General features: G+C 34.3%; 1 protein-coding gene across 4 annotated transcripts in view; it reads left to right on the forward strand.

Moving 5' to 3' along the window:
- The window catches only part of rap1gds1 (RAP1, GTP-GDP dissociation stimulator 1), a 48,504-nt gene that overhangs the window by 1,836 nt on the left and 33,569 nt on the right, over window positions 1–13,099 (forward strand). For 2 of the 4 annotated variants that reach the window (XM_079605239.1, XM_079605241.1), the window contains exons 2-4: window positions 2,548–2,658; window positions 3,937–4,059; window positions 10,524–10,649. In XM_079605239.1, the coding sequence (XP_079461365.1) occupies window positions 2,548–2,658; window positions 3,937–4,059; window positions 10,524–10,649 (360 nt within the window). The remainder of the gene's footprint in view (window positions 1–2,547; window positions 2,659–3,936; window positions 4,060–10,523; window positions 10,650–13,099) is intronic. The other 2 variants (XM_079605240.1, XM_079605242.1) reach the window with 1 other exon arrangement.

The following is a 13,099-nucleotide window of genomic DNA, read 5'->3' on the forward strand; positions in this document are numbered from 1 at the left end:
CAGTATCTGCGGATGTTTCATCTTATTTTTCTGAATATCCTGATTGCTAAAGGGCCCTTCCACTGTATTAATATTGCTAATTACAGATTAGAAAGCAAATCAGATTGAATCAGATGTTAATTTCGTACAACAGCAACAGTCTTCAGATTTCTTTTGTACCTGACTGAATGACTGAAAAATATTGCATAATACTACCCAACAAGTTTAAAGTAGGCTAATTCATTTTGCTTTCATGCTACTATTTCTTCCCAGTGTGATAGGCCTAGTTATTGAAGTATATATAAGCATAAGTGTGTGTGTTTGCTGAATTCAATAACCTTAACTGCAGTTTCTTACTTTATATTTAAATAAATTGTAGAACATGTGAAAACTTACCGGTATGTTTAAAGAATTTATAGCTTTTTTGTACAATTTGTCATAAAGATGAATATTTTTTATATTCAACCGAAGACAAAGAAGGCTGTTCTTGAAAATTGCAACAACAAAAAAAGATACAAATCTGTATATTTGGCTTTTTAATGTTTAAAAACATTTTTTTTGTAAGAAACTTAGAGCTAGTATTAATCAGTTTTTTAGTAGTTATACAGGAGTACGATATTTTGTTTGCTGCTGAAAGTTCTTAAGAATTTTTAATTTTTTTTTGCTAGACTATGTAGTAGAAGACATTGGTGATTTGATATTAGATCTGACTCATTTTCTCAGTTGGCCTTTCTCAACATGATTTGTGTAAGTCTGTTAATGGAACGAAGGCTTCACTTGCTTTATCCATCCATATAGTGACAAGTGTATTCTAGAGTCACCATTCACACTTTAATTGGCCAAATTTGGCTTCTTTTCTGGCCTTGTCATATTAGTTGAGCTTTTCTACCTATTAAAAGAGCTTCAAATCCTCAGTTGACAGCGAAAATTGATGATGGTGGTACCAACAAAGCCTGATTAGATTTTTTTGTGTTTTTTTTTACTCAAAACTAATCCTGTAACCCTGGAGTGCTACCCTGGTATTTGCCACATTATATTGATTTCCAGGGATTTTTTAAATCCTTTTGTAAAGGGAATGTTCCCCTTAACTTTTCAATGTATGCATCTTCTTTCTTGTCAAATTCTTACATTTGATCAAATTCAATTAGTATAATACGACTCTAAAAGGCTGTTACCAATCAAATGAAATCAGTATCAACAGAATCTAGTTTTGGTGACACAGATGCTGCATCTGAAGTGGCATTTAGATGTATTTGAAAGGCAAAATTACAATAGCATAAATGTTATGAGGTTCTAAATAAAATTTTCTGAATGTACAATTATGAAATGTTGGGAAAAATGCAATAATACTTTTAAATGTGAATCTGAACAAGTGACTGGGTCATTGAATCATTGACTCATCCAATTTGTTCAGAAACGCTGAATCATTCAGTAATGATTGAAAAACTGTTGTGTGTTGCTTGAACATATGCAAAACAGTTTAGTAGACTTAGTTCTGAACTATTTTTGTTGGCGAAACAGAGCAAAAACAGTCAGTATTGTGTCTAAAATCAAAGTCACTTGATATTAACTAGTTGTTTATTGAACTGTTATCAAATCAATGTCACTGATAATAAAAGCAGAATAATTTTCGTCCGAACATGTTTAATTTTCGGTGCTTCCATAGTTATTCTTTTGTTGTTGTCGTTTTAATCAGGCTACTTGAATTCTCTTTCAATTGCCCTTCAAAATAAAATAAAATGTGTTAAAGTGCTTCTATAATGCTATTTTAAAGGTTTCTAATTTTGTTTTGGAGATTCCCTACAATAGGTTTTCATGCATCCAAGGGCAAAAAATCTTTAATTCTCTCATAATATACATGGCATGGCACATCACCTCATTTTTTCACACTAAACTGAACTCCTACTATATCTGAATTTCAGCTCTGGATTCCTTCTTTAAGGAGACAATAACTTTAAAACTCTTTAATACTTTGCAGACCTTTTACATTCACAAAAAGCTATATTACACACTAGGGCTGTTAAACGATTAATCGTATCCAAAATAAAAGTTTGTGTTTACATAATAAATGTGTGTGCACTGTGTATAATTATTATATATATATAAATACAAATACGTTCATGTATATATTTAGGAAAAAAAATTGTTATTTATATATAAAATATTTATATATTATATAAATTATATATAAATCTATATACAGTATATACATGCAAATATTTCTTAAATATATACAAGCATGTGTGTGTATTTATATATATATATATAAAATAAAATAATTATACACAGTACACATTTATTATGTAAACACAAACTTTTATTTTGAATGCGATTAATCGCGATTAATCGTTTAACAGCCTTTAACTGCATGAAAGGTAATATTCGCACAAGCATATTAGGGCACTTTAATTTTTTTTTATTTAATTCTTTAACAAGCCTTGTGAAGTTAAATGATTTGGGATCCTTGAGAACACTGCCTTATAAACACAAGTATTTTATCTTTACATAATTTTCTGCAGTTATAAACTATTGGCGATATAAAGCTGTTGTTTATTTCCCTGTCATCAGCAGATAACCTAAGCGAAGCCCTGAAGGCGCTGAAGCTCTCATCGGCAGACAGCGCTTCAGACAGCGTCGAGGGCTGCTTGGACTGCCTGCTCAAGGCTTTGGCCCACAATAGTAAGTCTGCATATCTTTTATATAGCTGTTCATTTTTATCTTTACTTACAGCTGAAATAAAGAGTGATTGAGAAGCGAAGGGAAGGAGCCTTAACTTAAGCTCAGGGCTCTTATATTATCTTCAGGTTATCCAAGGATGCAGGATTGAATAAAATCCATTTTGTTGATAAGGACCTTGCAGTGTCACGTTGCTGCGATTAATGTAGCCAAAGATATAAAAAATTAAAAAAATGGAAAGCATCATTTAAAATGCAATGGAAAGCTCAATTCTCCTTTCTCCCCAACATTATTCTTTCCAAAAACACTAATTTAGATCGGAAGAGACCTTCTGACTACGTTTTATGTATCATTTAAGGGTGAGGTTACATTAAATGGTTAATACAACAATAATAGACCATTTTGGAAAATATTAGGCCTATAATTAGAATAATGGCGTATCAGTTTCCATGAATGGTTATGCAGAAAATAACAATAGAAGTGGTAAATGTGTGTTGACTGAATTTATGTCTGTCAAAAATAAACACTGACTATACAGACTCAATGAAAACGAAGTAGACTATACGGTTCTACTCGTGGTTGTTTAGTTTACTTAAATGCCTTTAAGTGCTTCAGACACAACTTTATCTTTCAAAGATTAATGCCATTGCAAAACTTTGGCAAATTCAGTGGCTAGTTTTTCATCATGTGCTTATTTCTGTTTATTGTATCAACCTTGTAAATCAATGTTATTTTATGCACTATTATAGTATTTATTCATTTTAAATTGAATTAATTACAATTTTATTTTTGATGTACTTTTGTCATATTTATTTGTTTTTATGTTTCTATTTAACTTTAATTTTAAATTGAATTAATTATTATTAAGTTTAATTTATTTATTTTGTTATGCGCTTTTTTCATATTTATTTGTTTTTATGGTTTTATTTAACTTTCATTTTATTTCATTTTAGTCATTTTAGCCACTAACTTATTTTATTTCAGTTAGTTGCCAAGGCAACATTTCTATATATTTATATTTTATTACAGCTTTATTTTAATTAACAAAAACTATTTTAACAGTTTTATTTTTTAATAACAATAGCAACACATTAGAACAATAGAAACAAAAGAGTAAAATTTACCATCTACATCAGCCGTTGTGAGAAACTTGTAGCAATTGTTGGGGAAAGTTACTTTTAAAAGTAAGTACTTGTGACTGAATCTCCAACCTTTGTGTTTGCAGGTCAGATACTTTCACAGTATCATATTATTCACTGATGTTCCTCACTGTGTTTTCAGATGTTGACACTAGTGAAAAGGTCCGGGAGATGGGCGTTCTTGCCATGATGCCCGCTCTTCTGTCTGTGCAGAACTCAAGTACACCAAAAGTAGCCAACATCATTGCAGAGGTGGCCAAAAATGGTAAGTGCTACTACATCAGTCGTTGCTCTTCTTGGATTACTGACACCTAGTGGTGTGGATGCAGCGGCACGCAAAAGATTTCACTTAACGATGTCATTGTAGAAATGCACTAAAAGTAAGTGGACAATTAATATTTTAATATATTACCCATATGAGACCCTGGACCACAAAACCAGTCACATGGGTCAATTTTATGAAAATTGAGATTTATAGTATACATCATCTGAAAGCTGAATTAAATAAGCTTTCCATTAATGCACAGTATGGTTTGTTAGGATAAGACAAGATTTAGCCGAGATATAACTATTTGAAAATCTGGAATCCGAGGGTGCAAAAAAATCAAAACATTGAAAAAATCGCTTTTAAAGGGCATATTGCAGGGTCCCCCCAAAAAATAAATAAATAAATATATAAACTTGTATGAAAATACCATATAAAAAGTTTTTTGCAAGACATAAGGGCACAAATTTAGTAGAAAACGCTTCCTTGACTGTTAAAATTATTTGTTTTATTTTTTTCTTCCATCATCGGGTCATATTACGTCACGAGAGGGAGTCGTTTGCCGGGCTCTGCGTTCGCTCAGTGCAGAGTATGTTGGTATTCAGTAGGAGTGGTTGTTATTCAGTGTGTTTTCGGTGGTTATTGTATTCCAATTTATCATCGTCGTGGTCATTTATTGTGAATTATGGCCTCCTGTCAGGACTTCGAGGCCACAGGTTTGGAACAAGAAAAAGGATGGCGCTATCTTCCGTGTCTGGGTGCGTTATGTGCGTTAAGTGAAAAGACAGGACTTCACTTCTGCATACGAGTAAACATTTACAATTTCCTCAGCGTCCGAACTGTCATTGCGATCCATTGCTTTCCTATTGTTTACTTTGACCACACTACCTCCCGTTACGTCACTTCCGGTTTGGCTGTTTTCAGATGCGGAAGTAAAATTTTCTCACAAAAACGACTCTAGAAGCCTTAATAGCGTTTTATAAGTATGTATTTATATTTAAATCTAGTTTCTACATTATTTTTCTATACATTGACTCACTGGGTAGAGGTATCTAACCTGCAATGTGCCCTTTAAAGTAGTTCATTTATGTTTGCGATTTTGCTGCATTCACTCACAAAATATATTTTTATATATATTTACAGTAGAAAATTTACAAAATATCTTCATGGAACATGATCTTAGCTTAATATCCTAATGATTTTTGGCATAAAAGAAAAATCGATAATTTTGACCCATACAATGTATTGTTGGCTATTGCCAGAAATAAACCCGTGCGACTCGTGACTGGTTTTGTGATCTAGTCACATATCAAATTTGTAGAATTAAGCTGGTCATGTGAGCTCAACATGGCAGTCCCCATGAGGTGACCCGCTTAGGGTTTTTATAATCGTTAACTAAAACCAAAAACATAAAGAAAACATTTTCTTTACTTGAAAAAAAAAAAAAGGTAAACTTATTTTATTTCAGCTAGTTGCCAAGGCAACATTTCTGATTTTAAATATGATATACTAAAATAACCAAAACTAAAAATTTAAATAAAAGCTGTATAGACATGTAAAAAACAACGAAGACTAATACAAATGACAAATATAGCTGCAAGCAGCAATCACCGGGGCCAAGCGCAAGCAAGACGACAAGACATGCCAAAGTGGCTGGGAGTGTGAGACCCACTGCAGCAAGGAGCAATTAAAGACATTTGAAGATGAATTTTGGCAAAATGGTTGAAAAATCACATACAATAACTAAAAATATGATTATCACTTTCGACCAATAGGTGGCGCAGTTACGAAACTGATGTGATGTGGTCAGAGTGAAGTGACAATGACACATACAAAGTTTGGTGTCAATATGTCAAGGCATTGCAGATATAAAGCCTGAATAGTCATTTTGGCATCATGCCTCAACTTTGCCACTGCGGTATACGAAAACGGTTTTGTCTATCGACACGAAATCCATAACTTTTACTCGGCACAGTCTGGAGATGACACGATCCGATTTTGGTGAAAATCGGACGTTCGGTCTAGGAGGAGTTCGAAAAAGTAGGTTTTAAAAGAAAATAAAGATGGCGGACAGGAACTTTGATTGACTATGGCAAAATTGGTATCTATGTTTTCAGCATAACCCAAGGAATCTATTGAGATCAGTGTCATTACTATAGGCAAATTTATTCAAAAGTTATTAGCATTTTTGGAAATTTCATTATAACTTTTGACCAAAAGGTGGCGCTGTCTCATAAATTTTTGAGTACTTTTAGGGCGTTGTACTGATGACCCATACTGAGTTTCGTAACGATACGTTCATGCGTTCATAAAATACAGCATTTTAGCACATAATTCAAAATGGCCGACAGCCAAAATGGCCGATATGGGAAAATTGAATATCAGTCAACTCAGCACGACGCCCTGAATCTAACGAGACCACTTTTGTGATTTTTGGACAAACCGTTCAGAAGTTATAAGCAAAAACATAAATTATTCATATCTCCGGACCAGTAGGTGGCGCTGCGCCGAAACGCAGCAAGTAACCTCAGGTCATGCTTGTGACGACATGTACCAAATTTGGTCTGAATCCGATAAAGCGTTGTGGAGATACGGCCTTACGTCTGTTTTTGCAAGCGCTACGTAAAATTTATTTGCGCGGTATTCGAGAACGGTAATTCGAATCAACTTGAATTCCATAACTTTTGGTCGTCATAGTCTGGAGATGATCTGGTTCATTTTTCGTGAAATTCGGAGCAACGGCCTAGGAGGAGTTCGAAAAAGTAGGTTTTTCGGAAAATTCAAAATGGCGGGAAAACTATTATGACGGAAAATGACGTCATAGGGTGCAGTCGAATCGTCGTGAGCTCAGGAATCAGAGGAAAAAAGAATGTTGTTTCTAGCCCTTGTGGTTCAAAAGTTATTAGCATAAACATGAGTGAAACTTTGGACAGCTGGTGGCGCTAGAGGGAATGAGTTGGAGACTCCAAATTTGCTATGGTGATAGTTCAGGCTGTCCTCTATCACTATGCCAATTTGTATAAGTTTCCCGCAAACGGTTCTATAGGCTGCCATAGACGCCCAGTCGGAAGAAAAAGAAAAAAAAGAAAAAGAAAAAGAAGAATAAGAACGGGAACAGATACAATAGGTGCCCGCACCTTCAGTGCTTGGCCCCTAAAAACACACAACAAAACTACTACAACTTTAATTAAAATGAAAAAGAAAACAGAAAATATAACAATAAATTCTAAATACATTTCAACAATACTAAAATAACAGTATTGTTTTTAAATGAGAAAAAATAGTTACTGAGTGAATATTTAGGACAGAGAGAGGTAATAAAATAAGGCAATAATCTGAGTTCAGAGCCTTAATATTCTGCCTTCATTTTCACTGGCCTTAGTACTAGTCTGTAATATCATTCTTAATAGAAACTTGTTTAATAGCATTTTTAAATATGGTTTCATAGGTCTGTTCTGACTGTTCTCCCTCAGTTTCGCTGCAGTCGAGTGTGTGGCCATTCATGCGTGTCATTATTACTGCTTGTTGGCAGTGTGAAGGAAATGATAGCCTCGCATGTAAGCTATAAGATCAGTGCAGCAGAACCGGTCCATCTCAAAACAGACTGGCAAAACAGATTTACATTTTTTATGAGAAAAGTTGACTCATAAACACGCTGCACTACGCATGATGCAATCCTGAGATATGCAGTACTATATGAGAAAATAAATCACTTTTCCTGCAGTATGAACGTATGATCATTTTTATAAATCTAATTTCAATTAGGGCCGCAACTAACAGTTGTTTTGATAATTAATACATAAATTATTGCTTTAAAACATCAATTAAACTGCTAAAAAAAGATGCTGTATTTTATTCGGGGGAACACATCACTAATAAATGTAAGTGTATGAATGCAGTGCAAAAATACATTTAAAATTAAAATGTAGTGTAGGTTTTGTTAAAAAAAACATAAATACTTGCCTTACATCATTTAAATATAGAAATAACTAGCCTATTTTCTTTATCAGTTTTATTGATTAGTTGTTGAGGTCCTGATTTCAATCTGATTTCTTTGTCTGTGAAATGTTTTACAAGATGTTAAAGGGACAGTCCACCCCAAAATAAAATCCGGTCATCGTTTACTCACCCTTATGTCATCCAAACCTATAGGACTTTCATTCATTTTTGAAACTCAAATGCAAATGTTTTTTAATATTCTCTCATAATATTCTGTCCATCCATTGAAAGTCTAGGTAAACAACATATTCAAGCTTCAAAAAGTACATAAAGACATCGCAAAAGTAATCCTTATGAATCGAGCGGTTTAATCCAAGTCTACCAAAGAGAAACAATAATTTAAATTAATAAACGATTAACACGCATACATCGAGCTCATCAAATATGGTCAACGAAAGCTCAACCATACTTGTGACCAATGAGGTTTCTGATCGTTGTTTTTATATATTTATATAATATCATAACAACAATGTTTAGAATATTTCATATGTATTGTGCTTTTATGATTGTACCATTTGCAAGTTTTAGCAACATTATTCTCAGTGGATGGCTTTCTAGTTTTTAAATCCAGTCACAGATGTGATGTTAACAGAAGAACAGCTTGGCAGAGTAAACTAGAGTATGGGAGAGCTTTCTATATGGAGATGTAAATGTATTTGTCCACTTTGCTTTGTAGGCATAATTTCAGTCTGTTTTGAACAGTTTGAAAGAGCCAGTCGTTCGCCAACAGATAAATAACCTTGTTTATGCACAACAGCAAATCAAATTTATTTTTGCAATTAAATTTATTGTGAGAACACACCAGTGCAGCATGTTGTTCTTTGATCAGCTTAATTAGTCTTTCTGTTGACGGTTTTGAAGTACCGGTAATAACTTTCATTAAATATTTACCAGGCTCTGGTTTGGTATGTGTAAAAAAAAAAAAAAAAAAAAAAAAAAAAAAAAAAGCCTGGAGAAAATCAGCAATTATTAAATCTTTCCCAAATCTCTTTTCTAAAAGAAGCTTTTAGCTTTGTAATTACAGCTCTAGCACATCAACCTGAGTCAGTGTTCTTCTTCACCTAAAGCTCTTAGTCTAATTACACAAGTGTTTCTTCAGACAGATAGAGCTGGGGTTCGGAAGTGTATGGAGAGTGCCCGAGATAAAAAGGTTAAAATAATGAATGGCCTTTTAGCAGTTTGCTAGGTAGCTAATGACAGTGGCTTGCTGGCGTGCCAGATCTCTGGCAGCTCCTGCTGGCATTCAGCTGTCACAATTCCTCTGGGAACATCTGCGTTTCATCCACTGATGTCTCCAGCACTTTCTATTAGGAAAGCTATATTTTAGGGTTTTAAATTATGCATTTGCTACAGTATGATTTACTGCGGTGTTATTATTGCACATTGATCAGATGGTGATTCCATGGTACCGGTGTTGTTATTGTTCACTAACACTATTCAAATTAAAGCTGAAATCAAATAAAATGTAGATGAACATGTTAGATGGAAAACTTAAACTTGTTGTACATTAAATCTTCCACAAGAAAAAGTTGACCACTTACAAACATTTAAACATTCGGAGAATTAAATATTTTATGTCTGGTTGGTTTGTGGATATCTTTAGTAAAATAATAACTCAAATGTTTAGAAAATGTTGAGTGATGCTGCTTGCCAGTTTTGTTAATTAAAGCTATTAAATGAATTAAAATGTAGACAACAATCTTAAACTTAAGCATCTAACTAAAATAAAATGAGTTCAATTGGAAGTAGCCCACTAAAATAACAAAAATGTAGTAACTAAAATAAATTAAAGGTAAACTGCAGTATATATAAAAAATAAAAATAAAATGAAAAAAACGAGTAAAAATGACAAAAGACATAACAAGATTGAAAACATTTTAACTAAACTTAAATTAAAAATCTAAAAATAAAAGCTAATTCTGAATTTTAATAAATACTATAATAGTATATAAATAATATTACAATTACACTGCATTGTACTGTTTTATATACAGTGGTGCTAAATGATTTTCATATACCATGGTATTTACACAGTACTTTAGGTAACCTAAAAGAAAACTGAGGTATGTAACTCCATGCTCCATGTCCATTAACATCTAGTCATAAATCCTAAAAAGGAATATTAACAAATTGCTAATTAGATCAAGTAAAATCAATCAAGAGAAATTATCATTGGATACAATGAAATTCCCAGCTTTTCAAATGTTTCTCCACTGGGATTTGTATTTATTGTTAGAGAATTTCCCCCCCCCCCCATTATGGACCCACAATTTTTGTATTTTAAATAGCAATCTTGTACATTCTTTGGCTAGTGATATTTTGTGTGGTCATATTTAGTGATGCATAGAGGCATTGAACTTGGTTGGTTGACTCTACCACGCAGACAACAGAAAGTGAACATGAGCCAGATTTTCAATCGGTAAGTATTTATCTGATAATGATTTGTTGGGCTTTATTCTCTGCAGAGTTCATGAGAAGCCCGTGTGTGGAGGCAGGGCTCATTCCTCCACTGGTTCAGCTGCTAAACTGTAAGGACCAGGAAATTCTGCTCCAGACGGGACGAGCCCTCGGCAACATCTGCTACGACAGCCGTAAGTGCCCATTATCGCTCCCTCAGCCATTCCAAGCCCCGGTGCATCGACAATGAGATATTTTCGTGTCTCGTGGATGATTTGAAGGGGAACTGCTGGTGCAGTTGTCTGAAGGAGTGACATGAGAAAGATAGATTGTAGATGCATGCCTAAACTCTTCCTGCACACATTCATTTCAATGCACATGGTTACCAAAAGAGCTTATACCATTCCTAAATTCTTATCGTCCCATAGATGATACGTGAATATGGTATGAGTGGATTAATTTACTTAAATAGACCATTGAATTATTGAATTCATGCTCACTTTCAACAATTAATTATCATTAATGTAACAGTCCATTGTTAATTTTTCTGTACTTGAACCATATTGATGAACTAGCAGAGGTTGATAATTGAAATGATATCTTAACGCTAACTTGTCAACTCTGAATTTTTTTGCTCTTTGCTGTAGGGAGAGTGTATTGTATGATTTATGGCTTTAATGTGTCTTGCTCCTTTTGCTTGCTTTGTAATCGTAACAGTACAGTGGTTTGAACCGTGTTGACCTGTGTGTTGTAGAAGTCTTAAACCTTTGGGACTTAGAGAGTTTAGGGGGGGGAAAAAGAGCTTTGTCTGGATGAAGAATGCCGTTCCCAAGAGTGTGTTTGAGGGTGTCTGTCGAGCAGCTCTCTGGATCACGGCTGAGTCTGGTGATTTTGACTGATGAAAAAAACATGAGAAGAAGCAGCCATTTTTCTGCAGATTTATTGACTAAATCCAGTTATTTCCGTCCGGGTGCACTTACACCTATAAAACATAAATCATATCTTAATAAAAAAACAGTAGGATGAAATAGTTTTACTTTGTGTAATTAGAGTGTACCTCTGAACTGACAAATTCCCTTTTAGCAGGAAAATACATTTAAAATGTACAGTCCAAAAATATTGCTGACTCATCCGGCACTCCACAGAATTTTCTCCAATCAAATGCTCTCTAGAGCGATAATGACACCTCCCCTAACACCACCTGTAACCAATCAGCAAGTAGTAAATCATGCAGTGAGTCCCTATTCGCATACTATCCGTCCTAAATAGTATTTGAAAATATAATTAGTACGTCCCAAATCGTAGTATGTTGAAATGAGTGTTCCAAAGATACCCTGATAAAAATAGATACCAAAGATAAAATAGTCTGCTATTTCCGGTCAGAATCCGAAGTGCAGATCCGTGCGCATTAGCACAACAGCTAATATTGCCCACAACCCATTGCGCGTTGGATGAGAATTTGATTAGAACTACAAACACGAGTAAAAAGTGTTAAAAAACTACAAACATGAAGGATGTGCGAGTCCGGCGGCTATGTAGAGAGGTTTAGATAAAGGGGTTTGACTGAGTGATTAATTATCAGTATCTAACCTGACGAAAATGTATTTATTCAATGTTGTCCGCATTATATTTCATCTGCAGCAGAATTGTGAACTTTTGTAAAGATATATTTAGCCATTAAAGCAGGGCTATGCAGTTTCAGGAATTTCTCCGCTGTATTCTCGCTTTTTGCTCGCAGGTTATACCAGGCACTGTCGAAAAACTCGTTGGTGACTCTCAGATACCAGAGGCTAGTAGATCAACGACATCAAAGCAGACGGGCCATTCTTTAAAACCTCTTCTTCATTCGGGTTCGAACAGCGCGAGGGAGCGCAATAATGACAGAATTTTAGCAGATTTTTTTTTTTGCCGTAAAGCAATTCGTTACATCGCGAGACCTGATATCACGCGATTAGAGATGCACCGATTTCAATTTTCTAGGCCGATTCCGATTTCCGATTTTTCATCAAGTTTGACCTGCCGATACCGATTTTAGCCGATTCCGATTTTATTTTTTCTAACCACTTTACAACACACACAAATGTTTTTTGTCTATGTTTTCTTTAATAGAACATTTTGCATAGAATATAGAACATTCAAACAAATAATTACTCCCGGTGTGGGAAATTCACACACATTAAAGTGAAGTGTGTTATGAAAAAAAAAACATTTCCTTCTTTTCACATCCAATACACACACATCTGTATAAAAACAGGGAAAATAGGTAATGGCAATAAAATAATATAAAAATTACAAAAATAAAATAAATAGCCAATAGCCTTGTAGTATAAATATATTTCTAACACACACAAGCACACACTTCTGTATAAAAACAGGGAAAAATAGGTAATGGCAATAAAATAATATAAAAATAAATAAAATAAATAGCCTTGTAGTATAAATATATTTCTAACACACACACAGGCGGCAGGCCTATTGCAATCACTTGTACATCAATGGCAGGTTTTTCTTCGCGAACAGAAGCATTTCTGTTTTGTCCCCAGTTGCAGGTTAACAACTGTTTCACACTGCAAACGTGAGCGGCGCGTCAACGACCGCTTCACTGCAAAAGTGAGCGGGGCGTGAACGAGCGGCGCGTGAACGA

The sequence above is a fragment of the Phoxinus phoxinus genome (assembly GCF_949152265.1).
Source record: "Phoxinus phoxinus genome assembly, chromosome: 2".
NCBI lineage: Eukaryota > Metazoa > Chordata > Actinopteri > Cypriniformes > Leuciscidae > Phoxinus > Phoxinus phoxinus.